General features: G+C 34.3%; 1 protein-coding gene across 2 annotated transcripts in view; it reads left to right on the top strand.

The window, feature by feature from the left end:
- LOC136031503 (acetylcholine receptor subunit alpha-like) overlaps nt 1-14,849 on the top strand; it is a 166,905-nt gene that overhangs the window by 35,703 nt on the left and 116,353 nt on the right. For both annotated transcript variants that reach the window (XM_065711163.1, XM_065711164.1), the window contains exon 5: nt 14,560-14,678. In XM_065711163.1, the coding sequence (XP_065567235.1) occupies nt 14,560-14,678 (119 nt within the window). The remainder of the gene's footprint in view (nt 1-14,559; nt 14,679-14,849) is intronic.

Raw genomic sequence — 14,849 nt, forward strand, 5'->3', positions numbered from 1 at the left:
CTCTATGGACGATCTAAATTAACAAAAAGTTGTTCGAATGATAATACATATTGAATTATAACTATCAAGAAAGAAATTTTCAAACAGTTCATGGTAAAGAACTGTAGTAAGGAGCGACCCGGGTCAATAATAAACGAAACTATAAAAAAGGGAAAGTTGATGCTACTTGATACACCAAAAGAATCAAATTTTTATGCTGATTTTGAATATATAAGTTTTTTATATTTATTTTTACTCATCAAAAGTTACGAGTCTGAGAAAATTTGCCTTGTTTTGGAAAATAGGGGGTACACCCCCTAAAAGTTATTGGATCATAACGAAAATCACACCTTCGCATTCAGCAATTCTGAGAACTCTACTGTATAAGTTTCAAGCTCCTTTCTACAAAAATGTGGAACTTAGTATTTTTTGCCAGAAGACAGATCACGGGTGCGTTTTATTTGTTTGTTTGTTTGACCAAAAAATTGGAGGACACCTAGGCCCCCTCCCACGCTCATTGTTTCCCAAAGTCAACGGATCAAAATTTTGAGATAGCTGTTTTGTTCAGCATAGTCGAAAAACATAATCACTATGTCTTTGGGGCCGACTTACTCTCCCACAGTCACCGAGGGAGGGGCTCCAAGTTACAAACTATGACCAGCGTTTACATACAAAAGTGGTTATTTGGAAGTGTACAGACCTTTTCAGGAGGATTTTTTGGTTTGGGAGGGGGGATTGAGGGAAGGGGGCTACGTAGGAGGATCTTCTCTTAGAGGAATTTTTCATGGGAGAAGAGAAATTCCTTGGAGGGGGTACATGATATCTAGCACTATTTAAAAAAAAATAATTGAAAAATCTATATGGATTTTTTTTTAAACTGAAAGTAAAGACCACCATTAAAACTTAAAGCGAACAGAGGTTATTACGCACATGGGGGGTTCATCTCTTCTCAAATACCTCGCTCCTTATGTCAAAGTATTTCTAGTATTTTCAACTATTTATTCTACAGCTTTTGTGATTCAGGGGTCAACCTTAAAGAAATGGGGCAAAAATAAAGATTTTGTGTAAATGCGAGGTATTAACGAGGGGGCGAATCCCGTCATATACATAATAAAAATATACGAATATAGAAGTTCGTTACGTAAGTTAATTTTTAAGTTACCTATATTTTTTACTAATAAAAACGTTAATTCAAAATCAAATATTCATGTTGCCTTTTTAAGTAACCGAAAAATTGTAGGGCAACTAGGCTTCCTCCCCCGCCCTTTTTCTCAAAATTGTTTGCTCAAAACTAAGAGAAAGCCATTTAGCAAACAAAAAAGCCATTTGCTGAGAGCCAAAATCAAACATGAATTAATTCAAAAACGTTGAGTAATTAAATAAAAAAAAAGTTTGTTTTAACTGAAAGTAAGAAGCGACATTAAAACTTAAAACAAACAGAAATTACTCTGTATATGAAAGGGGCCTTTCCTCCTCAACGTCCCGCTCTTTACGTTAAAGTTATTTACTGTTTTATAAAGTAGAATTAGAGAAAGAGTTAAACTTTAGATAATTAAAAGCAAAAAAGTATCAAGGAAATGTTTGAAACAAACGATTCAAAGTTTGCCAAAAGTTGTTGGGGTGAATCTAAGTTGTACAGGACAGACTCCCTCTAGATGACATTTTTTTTTTCTTTTTTTGCCGTGCATTCGGTACTAAGGACCCTATATCTTGTGACTCATATGCACTTGTGATAACTGTAGCTTGTAATATTACTACAATTTTGAGCATTGAGCTCTCAAAATGCCAATTTCAAAAAACTTAAATATGGCAGTTTCAATGGCATATTTGACATAATATTCGAAAGATCCGGGGATCTTTTTTGGGTTAATCCTAACAAAAATTAGATTTTTCTGATAGCTGTAAAGAACAAAATTAAAACTTAATACCAACAAAACCGTTATTTTGCAGTTACCTTTGATCGATGAGCAAGTTAAATATTAATCTGTCCATTTTGGGTTCCTTGCAAAAGTTATTTGCCAAGATGCTTACCGTCTTTTGTCAAAACTAATTGCTCATACTCAAACTGAAAGGTCTTAAATTCTTTTTGAGCCTTAAATCTCTCGAAGGCATTCGACAGCATTTCACATATTCATCGTTGGCATTCTTAAATATAAATTCTTGGTATAAATTCTTCCATTATTAATTTCCTACGATTCTGGTATAGTAGTTCATACTTCGATTTAAGTTTTGTTCCCAGTTTTCAGGGAAGGTAAGCATTCAGTCAGGCGTACATCAAGGTGGGATACTGTTCCCTTATCAAACAGTTCATGGTAAACAACTGTTAGTAAGGAGCGATCTGGCTCAATACTAACTGAAACTCTAAGAAATGGAATTTTGATACCAATAGGTACATCAAAAGAATCCAAGTTACATGCTGACCTTAAATGTATAAGTTTTATCAAGTTTAGTCTTGCCCATAAAAAGTTACGAGCCTGATAAAAGTTGCCGTATTTTAGAAAAAAGAAGGAATACCCCCTAAAAGTTATAAAATCTTAATGAAAATCTCACGATCAGATTTGGTGTGTGAGAAAATCCTGTTGTAGAGGTTTTAAGCTTTTATCTACAAAAATGTGGAAAGAAAGAACACGGAAGCGTGTTTATTTGTTTTGTTTTTTTCGGTTTTTGTTTATTTCCCAGTAGTGATCATATCGACCCAGTGGTCCTATAATGTGGCAAGAGTCCTGGAAGGGGAGAATTTTACGTGGGAAGATCTTTCCACGGATGAATTTACCATGGAGCAGAGAATTTTCCTCTAGGGAGAGTTGGATTTTCCAGCATTATTAAAAAAAAAGGAGAAATTAAATTAAAAATGATAAGTTTTTCAACTGAAAGAAAGGAGCAACATTAAAACTGAAAGCAAAACAAAAATTAGCCTATTACGCATATGAGGGGAATTGTCCTCTCCTCAATACCTTGTTCTCTGCGCTACAGTTTTTTAGTAATTACACAAGAGCTATTTATTCTAATTATACGGCTTTCGTGATTCAGGGGTCATTCTTAAAGAATTAGAACAAAATTTGAATTTTAGTGTAAAGAGCGAGGTATTGATGAGGGACGAATCCTCTCATATGTATAACAAATATATACGAATATATAAGCTCGTTACGCAAGTTAATTCTTAAGTTACGTATATTTATTACTAATAAAAACGTTCGTAATTAAAATAAAAAATTCTAGTGCTTTTTATTCTAATTAAATGGCCTTTGTGATTCAAGGGTCAGTCTCAAAGAATTGGAACAAAGTTCGAACTTTAGTGTAAAAAGCGAGGTATTGACGAGGGGGCTAAACCCCTTATATACCTAATAAAAATATACGAACATAGAAGTGAGTTAATTGAGTTAATTTAGTTAAAGAAGTGAGAACGTGAGTTAATTTGTAAGATACGCATCATTACCACTAATAAGAACGTTTGTAAATAAAGTTAAGAGTTCTAGCGGCCTTTTAAAGTAAGAAAAATTGGAGGGCATCTAGGCGCCATCCCCCAACCCTTCAGCTCTAAATCGTCCGGTCATAACTTTAAGAAAGCAATTTAGTCAAAAAAAGGTAAGTTAGTATGCAAATTTTGTTTTAAATATTCATGTACGGTGAGCCAAAATCAAAACTTTCATTAATTCAAAAACATTCAGATATCAAAAATAAAAAAAAACTAGTTTTTCAACTGAAATTAAGGAGCGACATTAAAACTTAAAACGAACAGAAACTATTTCTTATATAAAAGGAACTGTCTCCTCCTCAACGCCCCGCTCTTTACGCTGAAGTTTGACTCTTTCTCACAACTCAACCTTTAAAACAATAAAAAAATTTAGCGTAAAGAGCGGGGTGTTGAGGACAGGACAGCTCCAAGTTCGAATGTCGCTCCTTACTTGTTTTTTCTTATTTAATTGTCAATTAGATGTGACTCGACCCAATAATAACAGAAACACTGAAAAAAAAATGAATTTGTATGAATATTGACAAATAAAAGGTATTGCATTTTTATGCTGATTGAAACTATGTAAAATTCATTTAGTGTTACGTATTTTAGCGGTACAAGTTTAGTGTTACGCATCGAGAGCTAGGAGTCCGAGAAGATGTACCAGGTGTTTTGGAAAAGAGGGAGGCACCCTCAAAAGTCAAGCGATCTTAATCAAAACCATCCAATTAGATTCAGCATATCAGAGAGCCCTGCTGTAGAGGAATTCAAGCTTTATCTACAAAAATGCAGAATTTCGTATTTTTCGCCAGAAAAAAGTCATGGGTGCATGTTTTTTTTTCAGGGGTGATTTTATCAAACAATATTCCTAGAAGATTGGGAGAGGGGTTTTTTGAACATAGATCAAAATCTCTAGTTCCCTTTAAAGTGACCACGAAAAGATGGACTAGCCCCCCCCCCTCTCTCTCTCGGCTTTTTTCCCCCAAAAATATCCGGTAAACATTTTGAGATTGCCGTTTGATTCGTTATAGTTGAAGGGCTAAATAACTATGCCTTTGCAGATGACAAGACCCCTCCACCCATGGGGAAATGGCAGTAAGTTACGCATTTTCCCATTGTTCATATGTAGTGTTTGTTATTGTCAAATATAAAGCATTTGGAGGATATTTTATACACAGAGGGAATTTTCTAGAGGAAGAACTTTTTTGGGTGGATAGTTTTTGGGGCGAGTTCTTAAGGGGGATTCTATATCGTAGGGGGAATTTATTGGCATGAATCAGAAAACGGTCAGAAATTAAATGTAAAAAGTTTTTTGAACTAAAAGTGAGGAGAAAAATAAAAGATTAGACGAATACAAATTATTCTGCACATGAAAGTGGCTATCCCTTCCTCAGCCCTTATTCTTTACTCTAAATTATGACTTTTTTTCATAACTCTTTATGAGAGACTGCTCAAGCACAAACAAGGGCCATTGCCTCATACTTAGTTTGCCATTTAACTTTGGAAAGTAAGCTCTGTGTTTGTCTTCGCTGAATTCTTTTCCTCCAAAATATTTTTTGGTTGTTTCATCTTATTTATTTATTTTATATCAGATTTGGCAAATCCAACCAATCTGAAACTCTTTCTATTATCATAAAAGCTTCACATTTTCTTTTAAAAATTCAAACTGTTTTAGGAGAATAATAGTAGTTGCATGCAAAGAGAGAACATTGTAAAGGAAAGAGTATCTCATTTGCAGAGATCTTCAAAATGAAACAGTTAGAATTGAGCCAAAGAGAAAAGTGAATCAGTGGATTTTGTTTGACACAATTGTCCCTTTGTGTTCCCTTTTGAAATCTCTTCTGAATAGGGAAAAGGGGAACGTTTTTCATTTACTATGTTGTGATAACGCATATCTTAAAAAATATATTACTTACAGTGCTTTTTTGTGCTTATATTTTCCTCAGAATTAAATAAAAAAAAAACAATTTTTTTAACTGAAATTAAGGAGCGGCATTAAAACTTAAAACGAACAGAAATTACTTCGTATATGAAAGGGGCTTCTCCTCCTCTACGCCCCGCTTTTCACGCAGAAGTTTGACTCTTTCTCTTAGCTCTACTTTTTAAAACAATAAAAAACTTTAGCGTAAAGAGTGGGACGTTGAGGAGGAAAATCCCCTTTCATATACGAAGTAATTTCTGTTCGCCTTAAGTTTTAATGTCACTCCTTACTTTCAGTTAAAAAAAAAAACTTGTTTTTATGGCACTTGACCAAGTGACATAGCAATTGCAAATTCTTTCGGTCTATCGGTCTGTCTATCTGTCAGTCTTTCTGTCTGTCGGTCCCGGTTTTGCTACTTTAGGCACTTCCAGGTAAGATAGGACGATCAAATTTGGCAGGCGTATCAGGGACCGGACCGTATTAAGTTAGAAATAGCCATTTTCCCGATTTGATCAAATGGGAGGGAGTGGATGGCCCGTTAATTCCGAAAAAACAAAAAAAATGAAGTATTTTTAACTTACGGACGGGTGATCGGATATCAATGAAATTTGATATTTACCAGGATTTCGTGTCTTAAAGCTCTTACTTTAAATCTCAACCGGATCTGGTGACATTGGGGAGAGCTTGGGGTGGGGGAACCGAAAATCTTGGAAAACACTTAGATTGGAGGGATCGGGATGAACCTTGGTTGGAAAAATAAGCAGGAGTCTTAGATCCACGGATCCGCTCTATTGAGGGGGAGGGGTTAATTCTGAAAAAATTAGAAAAATGACGTTTTTTCAACTTACGAAGGAGTGATCGGATCTTCATGAAACTTCATATTTAGAAGGACCTCGTGACTAAGATATCTTATTTTAAATCTCAACCGAATCCAGCGTCATTGGGGGGGGGGCAGTTGGGTGGCGGAAATCTTAGAAAATACTTGAAGCGGAGAGATCAGGATGAAACCGGATGGGAAGAATAAAAGCCTGTCTAAGATACGTAACTGACATAACCAGACCGGATCTGCTCTCTTTGGTGGTTTTGGGGGGGGGGGGGGGTAATTTTGAAAATTGAGGTATTTGTAACTTATGAAAGGTGACCAGATCTTAATAAAATTTGATATTTAGAAGTATCTTGAGCTTTAAAGCTCTAGTTTTAAATCCCACCAGATCCTGTGGAATTGGGGGGAGTTGGAGGGGAAACCAGAATTCTTGGAAAACGTGAAAATTGGGTATTTTTATCTTACGAATAGGTGATCGGATCTTAATGAAATATGATATTTAGAAGGAATTCATATCTCAGAGCTCTTATTTTAAATCCCGACCAGATCTTTTGACATTGGGGGGAGTTGGAGGGAGTCTCTAGTCAATCTGTCAATGATTTGTTGTTGAAAGTTAATAGGGTATTAAAGGCATTTTTTGTATTTACAAGTTTGAGCCTTTTGTCAGTGAACGCTAATAAAACTAATTTTATGATTTATAGGAGAGTTAATAGGCCTCCATGTGTTGATAAAAAGATATTTTTTAACGGCAGGCCTTTGTCACAGGTACATGAAGTGCGTTATTTGGGGTTCCAGCTTGATCGTAATCTATCTTGGAAGAACCATAGTGATCTTGTTGCAGCTAAAGTTGCTAGAGGTTTGGGAATTTTGCGTCGATTAAAGCATGTTTTACCAGTACCAGTTCTTTTATTATTATACCACACCATTGTTGCGCCTTATATTTCTTATGGTTGTGTCCTTTGGTCTAGTAATTTCTATGCAAATTTTAAAAGAGTACAGATCCTACAAAACAAAACAGTACGTCTTCTTGGTAATTATGTAGAAAATGTGAATGATACCGCGTCATGTTTTAAGAAATTACGAGTGCTTAACATTGGTCAGATTCGAGATTATCAAGCTGCTGTTTTTGCGTATCGATGTTGCAATGATGTATGTCCTCCAGTTTTTACCAGTTTTTTTCGAGTAAATCGTTCACTTCATGGGCATGAGATTAGAGAGATACTCTAATCTCAGAGAAACATAATTTTCACCCAAAAATTTATTTATATTTCAATAAAAACTTTTACTTTAGTTTTTGGTAAAACTAACTGAAATCTATTTCAAGATTGGTTTGACAGAAAATATAGCAGTTTAAATTAAGTATCTTAGCTACTGATGTATATATGTTTATTCAGTAATGTTGAAGCTTAAAATTAGCAGAAGCAATATTATCAAACAGTTCGTGGTAACGAACTGTAGTAATGAGCGACCCGGCTCAATAGTAAACGAAACTCTAAAAAATGGAATTTTCATACCAATAGTTACATAAAAAAAAATTGAATTTTATGGCTGATTTTAAATATATAACTTTCATCAAGATTAGTCTTACCTGTCAAAAGTTACGAGCCTGAGAAAATTTGCCTCATTTTAGAAAATAGGGGAAAACACCCCCTAAAAGTCAATGCTAAATATACATCAAAATGATCAGATTTTCATACTGATTTTAAATATATAAGTTCCATCAAATTTAGTCTTTGTCATCAAAAGTTACGAGCCTGAAAAAACTTGCCTTACAATAGAAAATAGGGGAAAACATCCCTAAAAGTCACAGGATCTTAACGAAAATCACACCACCGCATTCGGCGTAAAAGAGAACCCTATAGCGAAATTTTCAAGCTCTTATCTACAAAAATGTGGAATTTCGTATTTTTTGCCAGAAGGAAAATCACGGGTGCGTGTTTATTTATTTGTTGTTTTTTTTCTTTCTTTTTTTTCCTTTTCCCCAGGGGTCATTTTATCGACCAAGTGGTCCTAGGATGTCGCAGCAGGGCTCATTCTAACGGAAATGAAAAGTTCTAGTGCCCTTTTTAAGTGACCAAAAAAATTGGAGGGTGCCTAGGCCCCCTCCCACGCTCATCTTTTCTCCAAAGTCAACAGATCAAAATTTTGAGATAGCCACTTTGTTCTTCATAGTCATAAACCATAGTAACTATGTCTTTGGGAATGACTTACTCCCCCACAGTCCCTGGGGGAGGGGCTGCAAGTTACAAACTTCGACCAGTGTTTACATATAATAATGGTTATTGGGAAGTGTACAGTCGTTTTCAGGGGTTTTTTGGTATTGGGGGTGGGGTTGAGGGGAGGGGGCTATGTGGGAGGATCTTTCCTTGGAGAAATATGTCATGGGAGAACAGAAATTCAATGAAAAGGGCGCAGGATTTTCTAAAATTACTATAAAAAAATGAAAAAATAAACATGGAAAAGTTTTTTCAATTGAAAGTGAAGAGTAGCATTGAAACTTAAAACGAACAGAGATTATTACGCATATGAGGGGTTCTAGCATAAACTTTAGCATAAACAGCGAGGTATTTAGGAGGAGAATCAATACCTCGCTCTTTATGCTATAGTATTTTTAGTAATTTCAACTATTTATTCTACGGCCTTTCTGATTCAGAGGTCATTCTTAAAGAATTGGGACAAAACGTACGATTTAGTGTAAAGAACGAGGTATTAACAAGGGTACAAACCCCCTCATATACATAATAAAAGTTAAAGAATATAAAAGTTTGTTACGTAAGTTAATTCTTAAGTTACGTATATTTTTTACTGATTAAAAAAATTCGTTAAAAATTAAAATTTATAGTTGCCTTTTTATGTAACCGAAAAATTGCATGGCAACTAGGCCTCCTTCCCCCCATCCCTTATTTCTCAAAATCGTCTGATCAAAACTAAGAGAAAGCCATTTAGCCAAAAAAGGAATTAATATGCAAATTTCATTTTAATAATTTATGTGCGGAGAGCCAAAATCAAACATGCATTAATTCAAAAACGTTCAGAAATTACATAAAAAATACTAGTTTTTTCAACTGAAAGTAAGGAGTGACATTAAAACTTAAAACGAACAGAAATTGCTCCGTATATGAAATGGGTTGTCCCCTCCGCAATCCCTCGCTCTTTACGCTAAAGTTTTTGCCACAATTCTGCTTTTTAAAAAAATTAAAAGCTTTAGCGTAAAGAGGAAGGGATTGCGGAGGGGACAACCCATTTCATATACGGAGTAATTTTTGTTCGTTTTAAGTTTTAATGTCGCTCCTTACTTTCAGTTGAAAAAACTAGTTTTTTTATGTAATACATTAAGAAGCGAAATGGCAATTCTCCAAACCCCACTATTCATATTAGATTTGGACAAGTACCCTTAGGAAAACATTTAGGCAAGTAGCACTTGCTAGTATTTTATTTACCAATTACCTCTACAAAATTTGAACGGAAAGTTTTATTATTTAGAGCCATTGGGAATATGTGTGCCCCTTTTTTTTAGTTTATCTTTAATAATATTACTCTTAAGCAAGAGCGTTTATTCTCCGCCAGTGGAGAATAAAACAGCTAGTTTAGCGTAAAGAGTTGGGGTTTGATGGGGTTCCACTCTATTTTTTTAAATACAGATTTCTGTTCGTTTAAAAGTTCATATAGATCTTAGTTATTATGAAAAAATATAGTTTTATGGAATCTTTATTGTTTGGTAATTTCTTATGTAGTATTGTCTGGGTTTTACATGTAACTTCGAGAATTTATGACATTGTTTGTTAATGATTTTTCTGATAGAAAAGCCATTCCTACAGTAAGAGAAGAACTGTAACCCCAAATTTTCACTCATAGTACATCTTTAGTCCAAATACATTCCTTGAAATGAAGGCATTGGCCTAGAGTCAAGTTCTGAGGCTTAAAATATTATATTTCTATCATTAATAGATACAATGACCCTAACCTAATTGCTGGAGTACAGTTGTGTAACGGTAGATTCCTGTTCATACTATTGAATAAACAGTCCACTCTGTCGATCTTTCCTAGTCGTTGATAAAACCTGTGTTGTTTATATTTTAGTGCTATATAGTCCATATAAGCCCCTTAACTACTGCATCTCTTGTTTGGCATATTTTGAAGTTAGATATTGTTCACTCAGATCATGGTTGCAGCAATAGCTACAGCCTGGTAAAGAGCAAAAACTAAAAGTCGGAAACGTGACTTTGTTGACATGAAACAACAAAATTATGATTTTTAATTATGACTATAATTTTTTTTTATTATTTTGAAATAGAGCCAAAAGCCTCCAAACGAAGCTTCAAATTAAAATAAAGATGTTTGTTAGAAATTGTCATTGTCGGAAAGTCTTAACCGTAGTTTACTGTCCCTAATCATGAAAAACAACATATATCACATTTTTGTATTGGTGACACTTATTTTACTTTTTGCGAGCACTATCAATTTACTGGAATATAGTAAAGATTGTTGAGCCAAATGACTGTGAAAATTGCACTTTTTATGGCTATCTCGAAAGTGAAGATGGCTAGGATAAGAAAAATACTTTGCTAAAATTGCCATCGCTGAATACCCTTATCCAGCTGATTATAGTCCCCTATCTTTGATTTTCTGGTAACCCATTAAAGAAAAAACCTTGGCACATCCTCACCAAAATTTCAAGTACGTGTTTTAAAAGTATACATCTGTGGAACAATAGTAACTATTATATAAACACAAGAGAACAACAATTTTGATTTGCCAAAGCAAATTTTCCTGGATTTCAAAAAGATCCTGAGATCTCTCAAAGATAAATTGAGGCTAAATCGAAACAGGAAGGACAGTAGTAAAAATACAATTATAATTACCCTTGACCAAAGGTTGCAGTCCCCCTTGAAAAAAATTATCTTTAGCCTTTTCATTGATAGAAATGAGGTTTTCTTTTTTTGCCTGCATTAAAAGGCTAAAAGAAATTGTAAAATTATGGATTTTTTTGTAAATGTTTACTTTCGTTCAAAGTGTTATAAAGTGCGTATTACTGGATATAGCAAGATTCTGATGATCGTTTATTGTTTTTTTGTCATTATTAGAGAAGCGAACCCATTTCTTAGGTATCCCCCTCCAACGAGACTAAAAATGCATGAAGTGGGCTTCCTTACAGCTAACATGACCTATAGAGCGAAGAGTATTAGTCCATGAGCCCCACGGGCAGCGGGGTGAGGTCTTTATTCTATATTTATTTAATAAGCCTCATTTTTTTATTTTATCTCTTTGTTGAATAAATATAGGATACAGACCCCGCCCCGCTGCCCGCGGGGCTCATGGACTAATACGCTTTTATAGGTAATGTTACCTGTATGCAAGCCCACTTTATGCATTTTTAGTTCGTCCCATGGGGGAGGAGGGTGAACCAGAAATGGATGCGCTTTTCTAACAATGACAATGAAACAATATGTGATCGTCAGAATCTTGATATATGCAGTAATACGCACTTTAGAGCACTTGGAACGAAAGTTCCAGGAAAGTTACCGAAATTTTTAGGGCTCATTCGTAAGCTAGTGTTAAGATTATACACGTAATTTAGCTTCATAGTTCACATAATAAATTGAAATATTTCGTTGTATAGAAAGTTATGACTGGATTTTAAGAGTTTATATCATGGTGTGTTAGCTCTTTATTTAAATTTATACTAAAGTATGTTTCTACATTTAAAAATTTATATTACTAGCTGTTGTTGCTACAGCTGGTGAAATCAATGAATTGCCTTGAAAATCAACCTTGTTTTTTTCATTAAGTTTAATGGCATATCATTTACGAAAGGAATTTCTCTTCATTTTTTACTCGAAAATCTAAGGCAATTTAAAGTTTATGCTAAAATTTATCAAACAGTTCGTGGTAACGAACTGTACTAAGGAGCGACCCGGCTCAATAGTAACCAAAACTCTAAAAAATTTAATTTTGGTACCAATAGCTACATCAAAAGAATCGAATTTTAATGCTGATTGTAAATATAAACTTTTCATCAAGTTTAGTCTTACCTATCAAAAGTTACGAGCCTTAGAAAATTTGCGTTATTTTAGAAAATAGGGGGAAACGCCCTCTAAAAGTCATAGAATCTTAACGAAAATAACACCATCAGATTCAGTGTATCAGAGACCACTACTGTAGAAGTTTGAAGCTCCTATCTACAAAAATGTGGAATTTTATATTTTTTGCCAGAAGGCAGATCACGGATGCGTGTCTGTTTGTTTGTTTGTTTGTTTTTGTTTGTTTTTTTTTCCCAGGGGTGATCGTATCAACCCAGTTGTCCTAGAATTTTGTGAGAGGGCTCATTCTAATGGAAATGAAAAGTTCTAGTGCCCTTTTTAAATGACCCAAAAAATTGGAGGGCACCTAGGCCCCCTCCCACGTTAATTATTTTCCCAATGTCAACGGATCAAAATTCTGAGATGGCCATTTTATTCAACGTAGTCAAAAAATTTATAACTATATCTTTGGGGACGATTTACTCCCCCACAGTCCCCGTGGGAGGGGTTACAAGTTCAAAACTTTGACTAGTGCTTACATATAGTAATGGTTATTGGGAAGTGTAGAGGTGTTTTCAGGAGGATTTTTTGGTTGGAGGAAGGGGTTGAGAAGAGGGGAATATGCTGGGGGAACTTTCCATCGAGGAATTTGTCATGGGGGAAGAAAATTTCCCATTAACGGAGCGCAGGATTTACTAGCATTACTTAAAAGAAAACAATGAAAAAATAAATATGAAAAAGTTGTTTTTTTTCAGCTGGAAGTAAGCAGCAGCATTAAAACTTAAAACGAGCAGAAATTATTACCCATATGAGGGGCTCACCTCCTCCTAATACTTCACTCTTTACGCTAAAGTATTTTTAGTAATTTCAACTATTTATTCTGCGGATTTTGTGATTCAGGGGTCATTCTTAATGAATTGGGAAAAAATTTAAGCTTTAGTGTAAAGAGTGAGGTACTGACGAGGGGGCGAACCCCCTTATATATGTAATAAAAACATGAGAATTTAAAAGTTCTTTACGTAAGCTAATTTATAAGTTACGTATATCTTTTACTTATAAAAAGATTCGTAAAAAATTAAAAGTTCTAGTTGCCTTTTTAATTAACCGAAAATCGGAGGGCAACTAGGCTTCCTCCCCTACTCTTTTTTTCTCAAAATCATTCGATCAAAATTATGAGAAAGCCATTTAGCCAAAAAAAAAATATACAAATTTCGTTTTAATTATTCCTTTGCGGAGAGCCAAAATCAAAACATGCATTGATTCAAAAACACTGAGAAATTAAATAAAAAAACAAGTTTTTTAAATGAAAGTAAGGAGCGAGATTAAAACTTAAAACGAACAGAAATTACTCCGTATACGAAAGGGGCTTTTCCTTGTCAACGCCCCGCTCTTTACGCTAAAGTTTTTTACTGTTTTAAAATGTAGAGTTAAGAGAAAGAGTCAAACTTTAGCGTAAAGAGCGGGGCGTTGAGAAGGAAAAGCCCCTTTCATATACGGAGTAATTTCTGTTCGTTTCAAGTTTAAATGTCACTCCTTACTTTAATTTAAAAAACTTGTCTTTTTATTTAATCGACTTCAAAGCTCAATGGATCGATATCAAGATTTTAAAGAGCCCGAAATATTAGTCTGGTATTTTGAAGGCTTTGTAAAGACTGTTGGCCTTTTAAAACATCATTCTAGATTTTCTTATGTATGGGTTTTGAGTTTTCCGTAAAACCCTAGTTATGCATATTCCTACAAATATAATGGAGTATCTGTAGCTGTCTCATTTGTACTGGTTTTACAGAAATATCTGTATAGGCTGGAAAGGAAAAGAAATGGTTTGTTTTGAATTCCACTTTTAACATTTTCTTCCGTTAGAAAAAATGTTTTTTTTTATTCATTAATAACCATGGGAGATTCTATTATTGTCTCAATCATTGACTAAGACTGGATATATTTAATTTTTTTGACAATGCTAAGAAACGATTTTCTAAAGCATCACTTTTAGTTTTGCAGCATTTCTGAACTTAGATGCTGTTTTTTTCAGTTTAATTTTGAACTATTTCAGTATTCTTTTTCGACAGGGCTTGGTTAGGTAAGAAAGTGCTGAAATTAAAGCAATTAACTATAGGCTAATATATAGGCTAATATAGGCTTTATTTTGTGAAAATAAAAATTTAAATTTTCAATTTTTATTGTTTTTTTTTCAATCTGTATTTTAAACTAAGATAAAATATGCATTGCTGGGATATTTTGAGAAAACCTAGGCAAATATGTGGTACAAACATCAGAAATATGCACAGAGTAGGAGATTGCTTTAAAAAGACCTATGGTAGGCTATATTTAACTTTGTTTTCTTTTATATTATATACATTTTAAGGTCGATTTGAGACATGTTGATGAAGACAAAGAAAGATCTCGCGTTGTCAATGTTGGAGTTGACCTTTCAGAATTTTACATGTCTGTGGAGTGGGACATTCTTGATGTACCAGCTGTCAGGTAGGCTTTATTTTGAAGATCGAAATAAATTAATGAACTATGGCTTCTTTCGGTTCAACAGCAACATAGACGAAGTCGACAACTGGGCTTTTTTGTCTTATTTTGTTAAAAAAATGTCAGCAGAGGAAGTCAGATGTTATATTTAATTTTTGCATAGATTTTAAACAGATT

This window comes from Artemia franciscana, chromosome 9, assembly GCF_032884065.1.
Source record: "Artemia franciscana chromosome 9, ASM3288406v1, whole genome shotgun sequence".
NCBI classification, from domain to species: domain Eukaryota; kingdom Metazoa; phylum Arthropoda; class Branchiopoda; order Anostraca; family Artemiidae; genus Artemia; species Artemia franciscana.